Raw genomic sequence first — 12,699 nt, forward strand, 5'->3', positions numbered from 1 at the left:
AGAAGGCCTATGTCATTATTAGTAGGCCTATATGTCTTCAACTGGGAGTCAGGGACCCCAATCCAGGGTAATTACAGGGGGCCTGCCAAATATTTGTGTGATACAGTAGGCTATAATGCCTAGCCTACAGCGAGGGTCCCTGCTTGATCTCTGTCTGAGCGGGGTCCTTGACCTGAAAAACAATAAAGTCCCTCCCTGGTTTGTATTATTATATTATATTATATTATATTATATTATATTATATTATATTATATTATATTATATTTAATCCAGGATTATGCAATTTTTATAGCCAAAATGTTTTAAAACAGACCTACAAGCTCACAGCGCGTCGCATCCACGACGCATTGTGAGCTTGTAGGTCTGCTATTTTAGGTGCGACACCCTTGTACTGCGATGTATAAATTAGGCTTCTTTCCCAGAGCAGAACTAGCAGCAGAGAAAGTGAGAGAGTTGCTTGCATCAACAGGAAAGTTGTAGAACAGTGACAAATACTTTCTTTTAAACGCAAGCAGTAGTCCTACAACACCCAGCAACATCGTTGTTGTGTGTGCAGTTAATATAGCGCAGAAGATGATCTCAATCAATTGTCCGTCGGAGATTCGCTAAGAAACGGCTGTTGATTACATATCACTCGATCAGCCTGTGCTACTCTGTGACAACAATCAGCGCAGCGGACTTGGATGTTATAAAGCTAAGTACTGTACGACTAATCTTGCAAATTTTTAACCCGTGGGGCTGCTAGTTCGTCTGTGTTGATTCACTGGCATTTCGCTGCACTGTCTGTCTCCCTGGTTGCCTGCATGCAGAGTGCAGATGTTGTCCGTCTGTCCGAGTCGCAGCTCGCGTTAAAGACTGGCTTTTGGGGAGGGGGTTGAACGGCTGATGATGGTGCATTCATGGCGCCTCGGAAACACAGGATAGAATGAAATACTATATGGAAGAACCGATACAATCGCGGAATTTACCGATCCAGACACTAACGGTACGATCCATCACGATTTCGGCCGTCTATTGTACCGGTACACACTGAATGAACCGATTCAACCGTATCGCGGATGTTTGTATCGCGATTACGATCCGTACCGGTATATCTTCGCATCCCTAGTATACAGTGATACAGTGCATACTTTATGGATACACGGATAAAGCAACATTATAGATAAGGGACAGCCTAGAAAGAGAGGGATTGCGTGGAACATTTGACTGTTACCTGGGCAGTGGACACAGGTGATACTCCAGGTCGCTCTCTAGGTATTTAGGGGCGAGCTTGTAGGTTCGGAGGCCTGGAGCTGGGTTCTATTTAAAAAAGAAAAAAGAAAAGAAGAGAGAAGAAATCACCCCGAGAAGTAAGCAGTGCTATTTATGAGTTAATTAAAATTTAGGCCTAGAATTATTGAATGCTTTAACCAGTGAAAAATAGCAGATATACAAGCTCACAGTGCGGCACCGAGTGCCGCGTCGAAAAAGTCGTGAAAATGTATACAAATCTTTATGTATTTTCAAAGCGAACGTTTGTAACACAAATTTTGCTTCTGGGTGGTCCCTGGAACTAAATATTTTGAGATGCAGGTCCGTGGCCAAATAAATATCATTTTGTGGGTCCTTCACATGAAAAGGTTTGAGAACCACTGACATAGTAGTCTCTCAAGAACAGACTAACTGAGCTCCATTTAAGTGAAAAACACCTTTTCTTTGACGATGGCCAGCCAGACTGCTGACATAGAAACATAGGTTTTTCAAAAAATCTTAGAAGGATTCAAAAGACACTAATAGAATTGTGTCAAAATGATAATTTTCAAGATTTTTCAAAAATAGCAGATCTACAAGCTCGCAGCGCGGCACTCGGTGCCGCGCTGTGAGCTTGTATATCTGCTGTTTTTCAATAGCTAAAGCATAAAATAATGATACACAATATGTGTACCCGTTCTAAATGGGTTAAGCGTCTCGCGAAGCTTGGCCAATGTGACCCTGGGCGTACAACACACTTTGTGCCAGGATGTAGGCCAGATGTAGGCCACGCTTCAGAGCTTAGTTCCTTCCAGCACCTCTCAAAAAGCACAGCCTAAACCTTTTAGCCATTTCCAATTCGTACTATTTTTAATAACATTTTAAAACAATGAAACTAGACCGATCTGCAACCCAACATTGTGTGCTAGTAGATTACTATTTTAACTATTCAACTATTCAAATATTATACAATACAGTCAAAAATGCCCAAAACATTTAGGCATAAGGGGTAAGGCAAGATACTATTCAACTCACTGACCAGTGAACACTACATTTCTCTAGTTGTTTTGTTATTTCTTTTGAATTTTTTCACGTACAGTAGCACGAGTAAGTAAACATAAAGAGCGAGTGAAAAGAAAACCCGGGGCACAAGTTTATGTTGGTGCCCCGGGGTCAACCAGTGTTGATTTTGTCGACTAAAACTATGACGAAAAATGTTTGTTGACTGTGTATTTTTCACTGACGAAAACAAAATAAAAACGAAATAAAAACTAAGCTGTGATGACTAAAACTAAGACTAAATATATTGACAATTTTGTCAACAAAATAAAAACTAGACTAAAACGTTAGGGAGGAACTCGTGGAGAAGAGAGTCATTTTATGTTTGGTTGCTCTCAGGTGTTGCATGCTGAAAATAGCAGATCTACAGGCTCACAACGCGTCGCAGCGCGACACGTTGTGAGCTTGTAGATCTGCTATTTTCAGCACAGAGCCAAGTGTGTCATTATGATGCCATCAAGGCCTGCCAAAATACATTTCAGTTGACTAAATCAACTGTAGATTTAGTCGCCTAAAATCTTATGATATTCAGTCGACTAAAATTTTACTAAAACTAAAACTTTTCAGGTGACTAAATTATGACTAAAACTAAATGACAATTTGTTCAAAAGACTATGACTAAAACTAAATCAAAATCTGCTGTCAAAAACAACACTGGGGTCAACCCCCTTACAAAGATCCTGAGTGGGTTTGCGGGAGCTGCTTGGCGGAGGAGGAGAGCTTGGGCGGAGAAGCTCAGGGTGACGTGGTCTTCTGGCTCCACCTTTGTCCCCTCTTCCTCCTCCTCCTCCTCCTGGCCCTCCGCCGTCTCAGGCTTGGTCTCCGCCGAGGCCAGAGACCCCCCAGAGGTCACCTCCGGCAGCAGCTCGTCCTGGAAAAGAAAGAGCAATGTGCAGTGAGGCTGAAGAGCGGGTAGATGGACGCATGAGAGAACGGGTACACATTATTGTGTATCATTATTTTATGCTTTAACTATAAAAAAATCACACCCAATGTGAAGTGAGCGGTGGTCGTGCTTGCATAAAATCTTCAGACTAGGATTTAAGTCTAGGATGTACAGGCTATGCTACACACACACATTTTGCTATGGCAAAACGCTGAGGAAAAAGGCTACAGACATACGACATATGACATCACTAGACAAACATGATGCTACGCACACACATTTTACTATGCCAAAACGCTGAGGAAAAAGGCTACGGACAGACGCACAACTACGGACACACACACATTTTGCTATGGCAAAACGCTGAGGAAAAAGGCTACAGACATACGACATCACTAGACAAACATGATGCTACGCACACACATTTTACTATGGCAAAACGCTGAGGAAAAAGGCTACGGACACACGCACAACTACGGACACACACATATTTTGCTATGGCAAAAAGCGGGCGCATTATTAGCAATAATGTCATAAAATGATGTCATCATACAACATCGTTATTAGCCAATTACATCAGATGTAATTGTCCTTTTAAATGCTGTTATTGTATTTTCAAACACAACACCATTCGGCAACTTCTGGAGAAAAACAACAACAACGAAAAACTACCTTCTAATAGCCTCTATTGTAAATGAGTTGGCTGGTTCACAGTGGTGCTGGTGCGTGAAATGATTCGCTGGACGATACATCTGGAAGGGGGACCTATAGAGTTCTGGCATGCTGCTGTGGTAGTCGGACACAAGCTGTACATATTTGGAGGATTCAACAGCAACCCGGACAACAGTGGTCAGATTGAAGTCCACATCTTCAACACAGTGTCTTTGCGTTGGAAGACGTTGCCCCCAGTGACAAATGGAAGAGGACAAAGTCCCATTGAGGTTCCCCCCAGACGCTGGGGCCACACAGCTGTGCTGGTAGAAGACATTGTCTACATCTGGGGAGGATGCTATCCTTACTGCGATGTGCTTTATGCCTTGGTTGTCGACACCCACAGCTGGTTCAAACCCAACATTTCTGGGACTATTCCAGGAGCAAGGAGGTTCCACTCAGCCTGTGTCCTGGAGAAGGTCATGTATGTTTATGGAGGAATCACCCAGCTGGCTGGATGGACTAATGACTTGTACAAGTTGGACACCATCATCATGGTCTGGTCTTTAATTAACACCAGAGGAACTCCACCACCTGTTTCAGAAGGTCAATCTGCCACCATCATTGGGACAAAGATGTTTGTATTTGGGGGGCGTGGGGTCGGATACTACAACAGCATCAGGGTGTTTGACACAGAGACCAACCGCTGGCTGAACAAGTCTTCTGGACACCTCATCCCAGAAGAGCGTTCATGTCATTCAGCCTTTGTCTACAATGGAGAGCTGTACATATTTGGTGGCGCGAACACAAACAATTACTTCAATGATCTGTGGAAATTCAGTCCAGAGACTTTCTCCTGGAGGCAGGTTGAGCCCAAAGGCAAAGACCCCTGTAGGATGTATGAGATGTGCTGTTCCATGGTGGGAGATTGTATTGCCATCCATGGAGGTCAATTCACTTCTGGTGACCTGTACATCCTAGACTTAAATCCCAGCCTGAAGATGTTATGCAAGCTAGCAGTCACTCAGCATGGTCTGGAGCAGTCTGAACTCCCACATGACATCAGGTGGGAACTGGCAACCATGACTACTAACAGTAACAGAAACAAATGATGACCCCAGGACCTTCCAGGACTCTTGATCAATTCCAAAACTTTTCCAGTACTGGATTTTTTTTTTTCTAATTTCAAAATATTTCCAGGAATTTCATGACTGTGAAAACCCTGTAAATAACACAAGTGCCAACAGGGTCCAAGCATAGAAGATGGTTATGAGATGATGATGATGATGATGATGAGGAAGATGATGATGAAGAAGAAAAGGGTCATGACTTCCAGGAGAATATGCAGATGAAGAAGACACATTAAAAAGATACAGAATATCTTGCATTGTATAAGTGTGTATAAGTGTGTATAAGTGTGTATAAGTGTGTGATGGAGATTCTCATCGATTTCATAGATGGATTCATAGACTTGTTTGACAATTAACCACTTACAATCATACATCGTCAATACTTAGTAAACTTGACCTTTCACTCTGTACTTGGTCTGCTCTTTTTCCCCTCTACACCAAACCTATTTGCCAAAAATAGCCGATCTACAAGCTCTCAACGCCTCGCAAATAATTATCCTATCACACAAGGTTTTGTGTGGCCCCCCTGCAGTAACTCTGAGGAACCCGGACCCCCTGTTGAAGACCCCTGGATTAAAATATCACCGGTAGAAGATTTTTTTTTTTTTACAAAAATAAACCGGTGTATAATTACCCATAAACATGGGTCGGTGTAGATGCCCGGTGCCTGCCCTCTCCCCCCAGCTACCAGGAAGAGGCTCTGACAAACAACATCCACCTTTTATACTCTTCACTCACTGTCTCGGCCGGCCAGTTGTTCTGGCTTGTCTGTCTCTCCCGTTTTCTCTCTCTGTCCGTCGCTCACCTTTCTAACAGCTCTTCCTCAAGTCTCTCAGTCCCCTCATCATGCCCTGTAACCTCCAACTCCATCTCAGTCTACGTCTAATCAATTTCTCTCTGTTTCAGCCAACTCCGCCACCCTCTCACTCCCCGTCTACATCCCTCTTTGGGAAACTGTGCCCTAGAGGGTCCTCAGAGTTTTTTTTTTTAATATTAACCACTTGAACCCTACTAGCGTCCATATTCTGAGAACTTTAGCCAAAAATAGACGATCTACAAGCTCACAACGCCTCGCAGGCGAGGCGTTGTGAGCTTGTAGATCGGCTATTTTCGGCAAAGAGTGTTGGTGTAGAGGGGAAAAAGAGCATACTAAGTACAGAGTGAAAGGTCAAGTGTATTAAGTATTGACGGTTCAAGTGGTTAAATATCTGAAAACACAAATTGACATGAATCCACTGATGATTGTGCTGTCAAAAGATGAAACTACGGTATATGGAATCTATTAACATGCTGTGGGGGTCCTTGCTTCATCTCTCTCAACTAAGGGGTCCTTGGCCTGACAACGTTGAAGACCCCTGCTGTATAGTTACCAGAGCTCCGGTGCGTAGGGTTCGGGCCAGGCTGGTGGGTATGTATAGTTACCAGAGCTCCGGTGCGTAGGGGTCGGGCCAGGCTGGTGGGTATGTAGCTGGTGTACGCCTCGCATGTCGACACTGTCTGGTATCCCATCTGCTTGTAGCGCTGAGGAACCTGCAACACAGCCACAGCCGCGTTGACGCCATGAACAGTGCAACCCACAGAGATGCTTTCATCAAAGTGTTGAAATGCATCACACGCTCCTTCTAAAGCTCTCGGGAAAAGGACACAACAAACTGACGTCATTCAGAACTTTTGATAGGCCGCCTCAGAGCTTTTTTCGCATAACTCGTGCACCCTCCTTAGATGTGACGACTCTCCAAACAAAAAAAAAGTTTGGAGTCAAGTGTGTGTGAATAGAGCAGTGAATCTTAGGACCAAATGGATCCTTGGACCCCAAAACGGGTCTGAGAGTGTACAAATGGAACAAAACGGACTGCCACACACTCTCAGTCATATGGGCAGGGGCGTCATAAGGGGGGGAAGGTGGGACTGAGTTACTAGGGCACAAGGTGGAGGGGGCCTTAATTATTTTATACATCGGCAATTGAAAAATAGCAGATATACAAGTTCACAGCGCGGCAACAAGCTTGTAGATCTCCAATTTTTTTAAAGTCGTGAAAATGTGTGCAAATCTTTGAATATATGTGTTTTTAAGCGAACATTTGTGACTCAAATTTTGCTTCTGGGGGGGTCCCTGGAACAAAATATTTGGAGATAGGGGTCTGTGGCCAAAGTAGAGAGATGCCTGCAACAAAGCAGAAAGCCCACAGCACACCAATTTCGGTGCTGTGGCCAAATACATATCATTTTGGGGGTCCTTCACATGAAAAGGTTTGAGCACCACTAACATAGAAACCTTAGAAGGATTTGAAATATTCAAAGACTTGCACACATTTTCAAGATAAAAAAAAAAAAAAAAAAAAAAAAAAGATCTACAAGCTCACAGTGAGCTTGTATAACTGCTATTTTTCAATAGTTAAAGTACCCAAGGTCTGTGTAATGAAATGAAGAAGAACCACTGGTATAGAGCTGCTTGTACAGTACCTGGAGGTTGAAGTAGGGGATGTTTGGCTTGACGGTCACGTCCATGGGCTCCACAGGAACTGGCCTTAAATTAGAGGGAACCTGGGAGATGAGAGGAAAGGATATTAATGCTACTTGTTGTATACAAGCCTGCAGCCAGGTCTATTGATGAACACTACAAGGGCTCTCAATTCAGTGGGCGTCATTGCATATACATTTCCATTGCCAAAGCAAACATGAAACAAAACAAACATGAATCAAGAATAGTAAATGTACTCTATGTATAAAATCGGCTATTTTAAGAGGTTTGGTGTAGAGGCCGGAAAAAGAGCAGACTACGTACAGAGTAAAAGGTCGAGTTTATTAGGTAATAACGGCTCAAGTGGTTAAATATCTGAAAACACAAATTGACATGAATCCAAAATGCACTGATGATTCTGCTGTCAAAAGCTGAAACTATATGGAATCTACAAAAAGGTTGAAGACCCCTGTACTACAGCGTCACACAAAAGTAGCAGATCCACAAGCTTGAAACACGTCACAAAGCGACACGGTTTGAGCTTGTAGATCGTACTTTAAAAACTGATTATAATTGCATCTAACGATGCTTCTCCTCCATTCACGTTTGGTGAATGTAACCTTGGCCAGGAACATTTGATCCATCAATCATCAGGTGTTTCGACCCTTGAACCGCTACACCCTCCTGATGGCAGGGTCGGCAGTGGAGGCCAAATCACTGCCCATCTCCTCCTCCTGGCCAAGGCTAAACTCCTCTCTCCTGCTCTATTTATTTTTAACCAACAAGAGGCTCCTCTGCATGGGGAGGTATTGGGTGGGTCCCTCCTGAGGTCTTGAGGTGACACAGATGCGTAGAGTTCTCCAGTACTGTGGGGTTATTCCTGCCTGGAGCTCTCCTTCGTCTCACCAGCTCACCAACCAAGCTGTGCGCTGCACCTGTGACCCCTCTTCTCCACACTTGGTCCTGGCTTGATGTATTTTTGCCTTTTGTGTTCCTGCAGATGTTCTCGCAGTGACACATTACTTCCAATTCCTCCCCAGTTGATGTTGTTTAGCCGTCTCGTTAGCTGTGATTAATTCCTGGCTGTTACCGTTATGTTTGTATTGTTGAGTCTCATATACTCTGCCCCTCTCGGGAGACTCTGAGGGTATCTGTATAAATGTCTGTAGCTTGAGTTGGTGCCCTCTCGCGAGCGCTGTGCATGAGGTTGCTAACCTCACACACCCACGCCAGACTTCTCCTGGTCGTTGTCTGTCTCTCCAGCGTCACCAACCTTCCTCGGTTTCCATCCAGACTTTCTCAAATAGTAACAGTTTTTGGACATGTGAGGTTTCCAGCCGCCAGGGACGATAAGATGGTGAAACACGGTCCATTCCCACACATTTCATGCATATTTGATATCTGTGGCTATGTGATGTCTTCTATTTGCACAGGAGACTGAGGTACTCTGCCTTTATTTACACACACACCTTATGTATATTTGATATTGTTTCGTTTTAATATACATTTTTCCCCCCTCTTCTATTTGTATTATTATTTAATGTAACTGCAATTCATGGGTAGCTTGTATAAAAAAATACAAATAAATCTTTTAAGCCCCCCCCCCCCCCCCCCAACAAAATAGAATTGTTGAATGTGCACATTATTGACGAGTCTTCGAGCATACCTTTCGTCCCGGTTAAATAGGTTTTAATCAAGCAAATTGGTCTACCGAGAAACAGCTTCGGTAACCCTTTTTTATTTTTTGCTTCGTTCGCTGCTTAATTACATGCAATTATCACTAAGAGGCAGGTGTGAGAGTACAAGTAATTGTGTGTCGTGACTACAACGCCAGTTGGGGAAAGCTGTAATCTCAGAGAGTTGAGCTCAAACAATGAAGGTCTCCATGATTTTCATTTTGTATTACACTTGTTGTGTTCAGGGGTGTCACCAAATTCTGGGCCCTGGGATTCCCTGGAACAAAATATTTTGAGATGGGGGTCCGTGGCCAAATACATATAATTTTGGGGGTCCTTCACATGAAAAGGTTTGAGCACCACTGACATAGAAACGGGTTTTTCAAAAGACCTTTGAAATATTCAAAGACTTGCACAAAATGTTGAGCCTGTATATCTGCTATTGTATTTTTTAATAGTTAAAGCACAAAATAATGCATAACAATGTGTTCCCAGTCTAAATGGATTAAACCCCCTCCTCCCCCTATGAAGAACATTCATGGGGGGCCCGCAGTGAATCCTTGTACCCAGGGCCCAGAATCTGGTGCGACGCCCCTGCGTGTGGGCAACGCGCCAGCAGCAGCACCACCTACCGGTCGGTCCTCGTCGTCGCGGCAAAAGACAGGAAAGGAGAAAGGAAGCACTCGGCCTGGTGAGACCTCCTTCTTCGGACGGCGCGTCTCCTCTCCCCCCACGCCTGGGAGGGACGTCTCCTCTCCCCCCATGCCTGGGGGAGACACGGCACGGTGAGTCAAAGCAAGCATAATAATGTGGGAAAAGTGCAATAAAAAACAGAACATGTACTTTTGGGGTCAGTGAGCAAATGTCAGCCACGTATACTACTTATGTATGAATACATGCAGCGGTTGCTATAAATAAATAGATGTGTATCCCCCTGCAGGAAGCGTGTCCCATAGGGGTGTAACGATATAGTAACTGCATCGAAATATCCTTTTTAACTTTAAAAATCGAAGTAGATCGAAATGAAAACAGCTAAAATCGAATCGTATCGTTTTATTTTGTATCGTATCGAATCGGCAGTGCAAAGAATAGATTGTATCGATACTACCTACTTGGGCATTGTATTTAGCATTTTTAAGAAGAAAGATGAAAACGAGGGGTTTAATTACTTTACCTTTCCATATAGCCACACTGGTCTATCGATAAATGTGTGTAATCTCTGGGTTCATGTCAAGGTGCAGGTTTGTCAATATACAATGTCCATGTATTTGGCAGATAATCACTTTGTTTACTTATTTATATCCATAATAATACATGTTTCCCTTAAAAACCTGCACTATCCACACCTTTCACACAGATTTAATGTGTTTGTTAAATAGTTACTATATCATTAAATCGTTAAATCATTAAATCGAATCGTATCGTATCTCCGTGAATGAACCAATATCGTCCATGTATCGTATCGTCAACCATGTATCGTGATATGTATCGAATCGCTATTAAAATGTATCGTTACACCCCTAGTGTCCCATGTTCTATGAACCCTCCCGGGGCATCAAAGGGGGTTCCATTAGCATCACGCCGGTGGATAGAAATTCAATACCGGGGCATTGCATGCAGGGGCGTCACACCAAATTCTGGACCCTGGGTACAAGGATTCACTGCGGGCCCCGCCCATGAATGTTAACTATTGAAAAATAGCAGATATACAAGCTCACAGCGCGGCACCGAGTGCCGCGCTGCGAGCTTGCATATCTGCTATTTTTGAAAAATCGTGAAAATGTGTGCGAGAAACCTATGTCAAGGACCCCCAAGATGATATGTATTTGGCCACGGACACCGATCTCAAAATATTTAGTTCCAGGGAACCCCCAGAAGCAAAATTTGAGTTAGAAATGTTCGCTTAAAAAAAGACATATATTCAAAGAATTTCACACATTTTCACAACTTTTCAAAAATAGCAGATCTACAAGCTCGCAGCGCGGCACCGTGAGCTTGTATATCTGCTATTTTTCAATAGATAAAGTTATTAGGGCCCCTCCACCTTGGGCCCCAGTAACTCAGTCCCACTTTCCTACCCCTTGTGACGCCCCTGATTGCATGAACACACTGTAGTCAATTCTGTAAGGACCATGTAGGCATCATGTCAGAGAGTCTGTTTACTCTCTAATCTTTGTGTGATGGGGAACATCAGTTGGTGCAGAGGGGAAAAACAGAACTGTCATATTGTGAATCCAGCATATTCATAGAAAAGATAATACATGTCAAACAAATCTATGAGGCCATCTCTTTCTTATGGCGTTGAAAGACACTTACCACCTGTGTGTGCAGTGGGTAACTTCTTCATATTGACTGCCAGTCTCTTCAAAGAGGCCAGTCTCCGGCTCATACGGCAACGGACTGTCACCTGAAAAGGAACATGAGCTGTGATGTACGTACAGTTACTTAATGTACTTAGTTGCTTTACACCATTGCCAACATGTTACTGTTTTTACAATAGTACTTGTAGTGTTTCTGCTTGTATCCTTGTCAAATTACTAGAATTACGATAGACCACGGGTTCTCAACCTTTTTAGGCAGCGACCCCCCAAAAAACATATTTTAACTGGGGAACCCCCCAGCCACGCGTTGCAAGGCTTTGTGAGCATGTAGAGTAGATTGTCTATTTTCACAATTTATGCCACAAATATTTGACAATTTGGCCAATGTTTAATTTGTCATTTTAGAGGTATTAACTCATACCCTGCCAAACCCGAGGAACCCGAGAATTTCGCGATGTCCCTCCCTGCCACGCCCGAGGAACCCGAGAATTTTCGCCATTTTGAAAAAAAAAAATGTTTTGGGACCCCAAAAACGTTAGTAGGCATGATAGCGATCGCGAAATTGCTTGTTTAACCCCCATACAACCCCCATACAACTCAGGTAGCAGACCTCCAAGCTCACAACAGTGTAAAACATAATGGCTGCTATCTCATGAATGCCTGAACGGATTTCCATTCGGATTTTTTTGTTTGAAAGCTGTGAGCAATGTGGACACACGTGGTGCATTATCTAGGCATGGGTGTGCATGATCCGTGCACTATGAATTACATGGAAGTCTATGGAGACGAATGGCAGTTAAAGAGTACGAAGGTATTGTTAAATGGCAGCATATGAGTTAAAAAGTCCTTAAATTGTCCCTTTAGAAATGTGCAAATACCCTCTGTCTATACGCTTAATCTTCATGTCGGTTTGTTAACTGTTGAGAGAGAAAACAATGTTGCACATTAAGTTAATCATCTGGGGACAATAATTTGGGGACGGGTTGAGAACCACTGCAATAGACAAAATTCAGCCACTAGATGTCATGTCGCACTTAAAATACTTTAAGGTTTATTTACCAGATTCATGTCTATAGTCAGTTTGATTCATAACGCATGTAAAAATAACTAGCACTGACGAAAGAGATGCTCAGCATACAAATATTAAAGACAATGACAGCTAGTTGAAACATGGGAGTTAAGACTGCACAAAAAAAGGCAGAAATCCTGTAGTTTGCAACATTGCTACAGTATGTGGTGGCTGCCTCCAAGCACTTTAGGTTAAAGACCTTACCCAGTGAGAACA

General features: G+C 43.2%; 1 protein-coding gene across 1 annotated transcript in view; it reads right to left on the bottom strand.

The window, feature by feature from the left end:
* Positions 1-1,209: 1,209 nt before the first annotated feature.
* cfap221 (cilia and flagella associated protein 221) overlaps positions 1,210-12,699 on the bottom strand; it is a gene marked incomplete at both ends in the record, with an annotated part of 37,782 nt that continues 26,292 nt past the window's right edge. The window contains 6 exons of the mRNA XM_080720347.1: positions 1,210-1,299; positions 2,963-3,160; positions 6,379-6,486; positions 7,420-7,500; positions 9,726-9,859; positions 11,410-11,500. Coding sequence (XP_080576473.1) covers positions 1,210-1,299; positions 2,963-3,160; positions 6,379-6,486; positions 7,420-7,500; positions 9,726-9,859; positions 11,410-11,500 — 702 coding nt within the window. The remainder of the gene's footprint in view (positions 1,300-2,962; positions 3,161-6,378; positions 6,487-7,419; positions 7,501-9,725; positions 9,860-11,409; positions 11,501-12,699) is intronic.

Source organism: Nannobrachium achirus, assembly GCF_963921795.1.
Source record: "Nannobrachium achirus genome assembly, chromosome: 24".
In the NCBI taxonomy this organism is placed as follows: Eukaryota; Metazoa; Chordata; class Actinopteri; order Myctophiformes; family Myctophidae; genus Nannobrachium; species Nannobrachium achirus.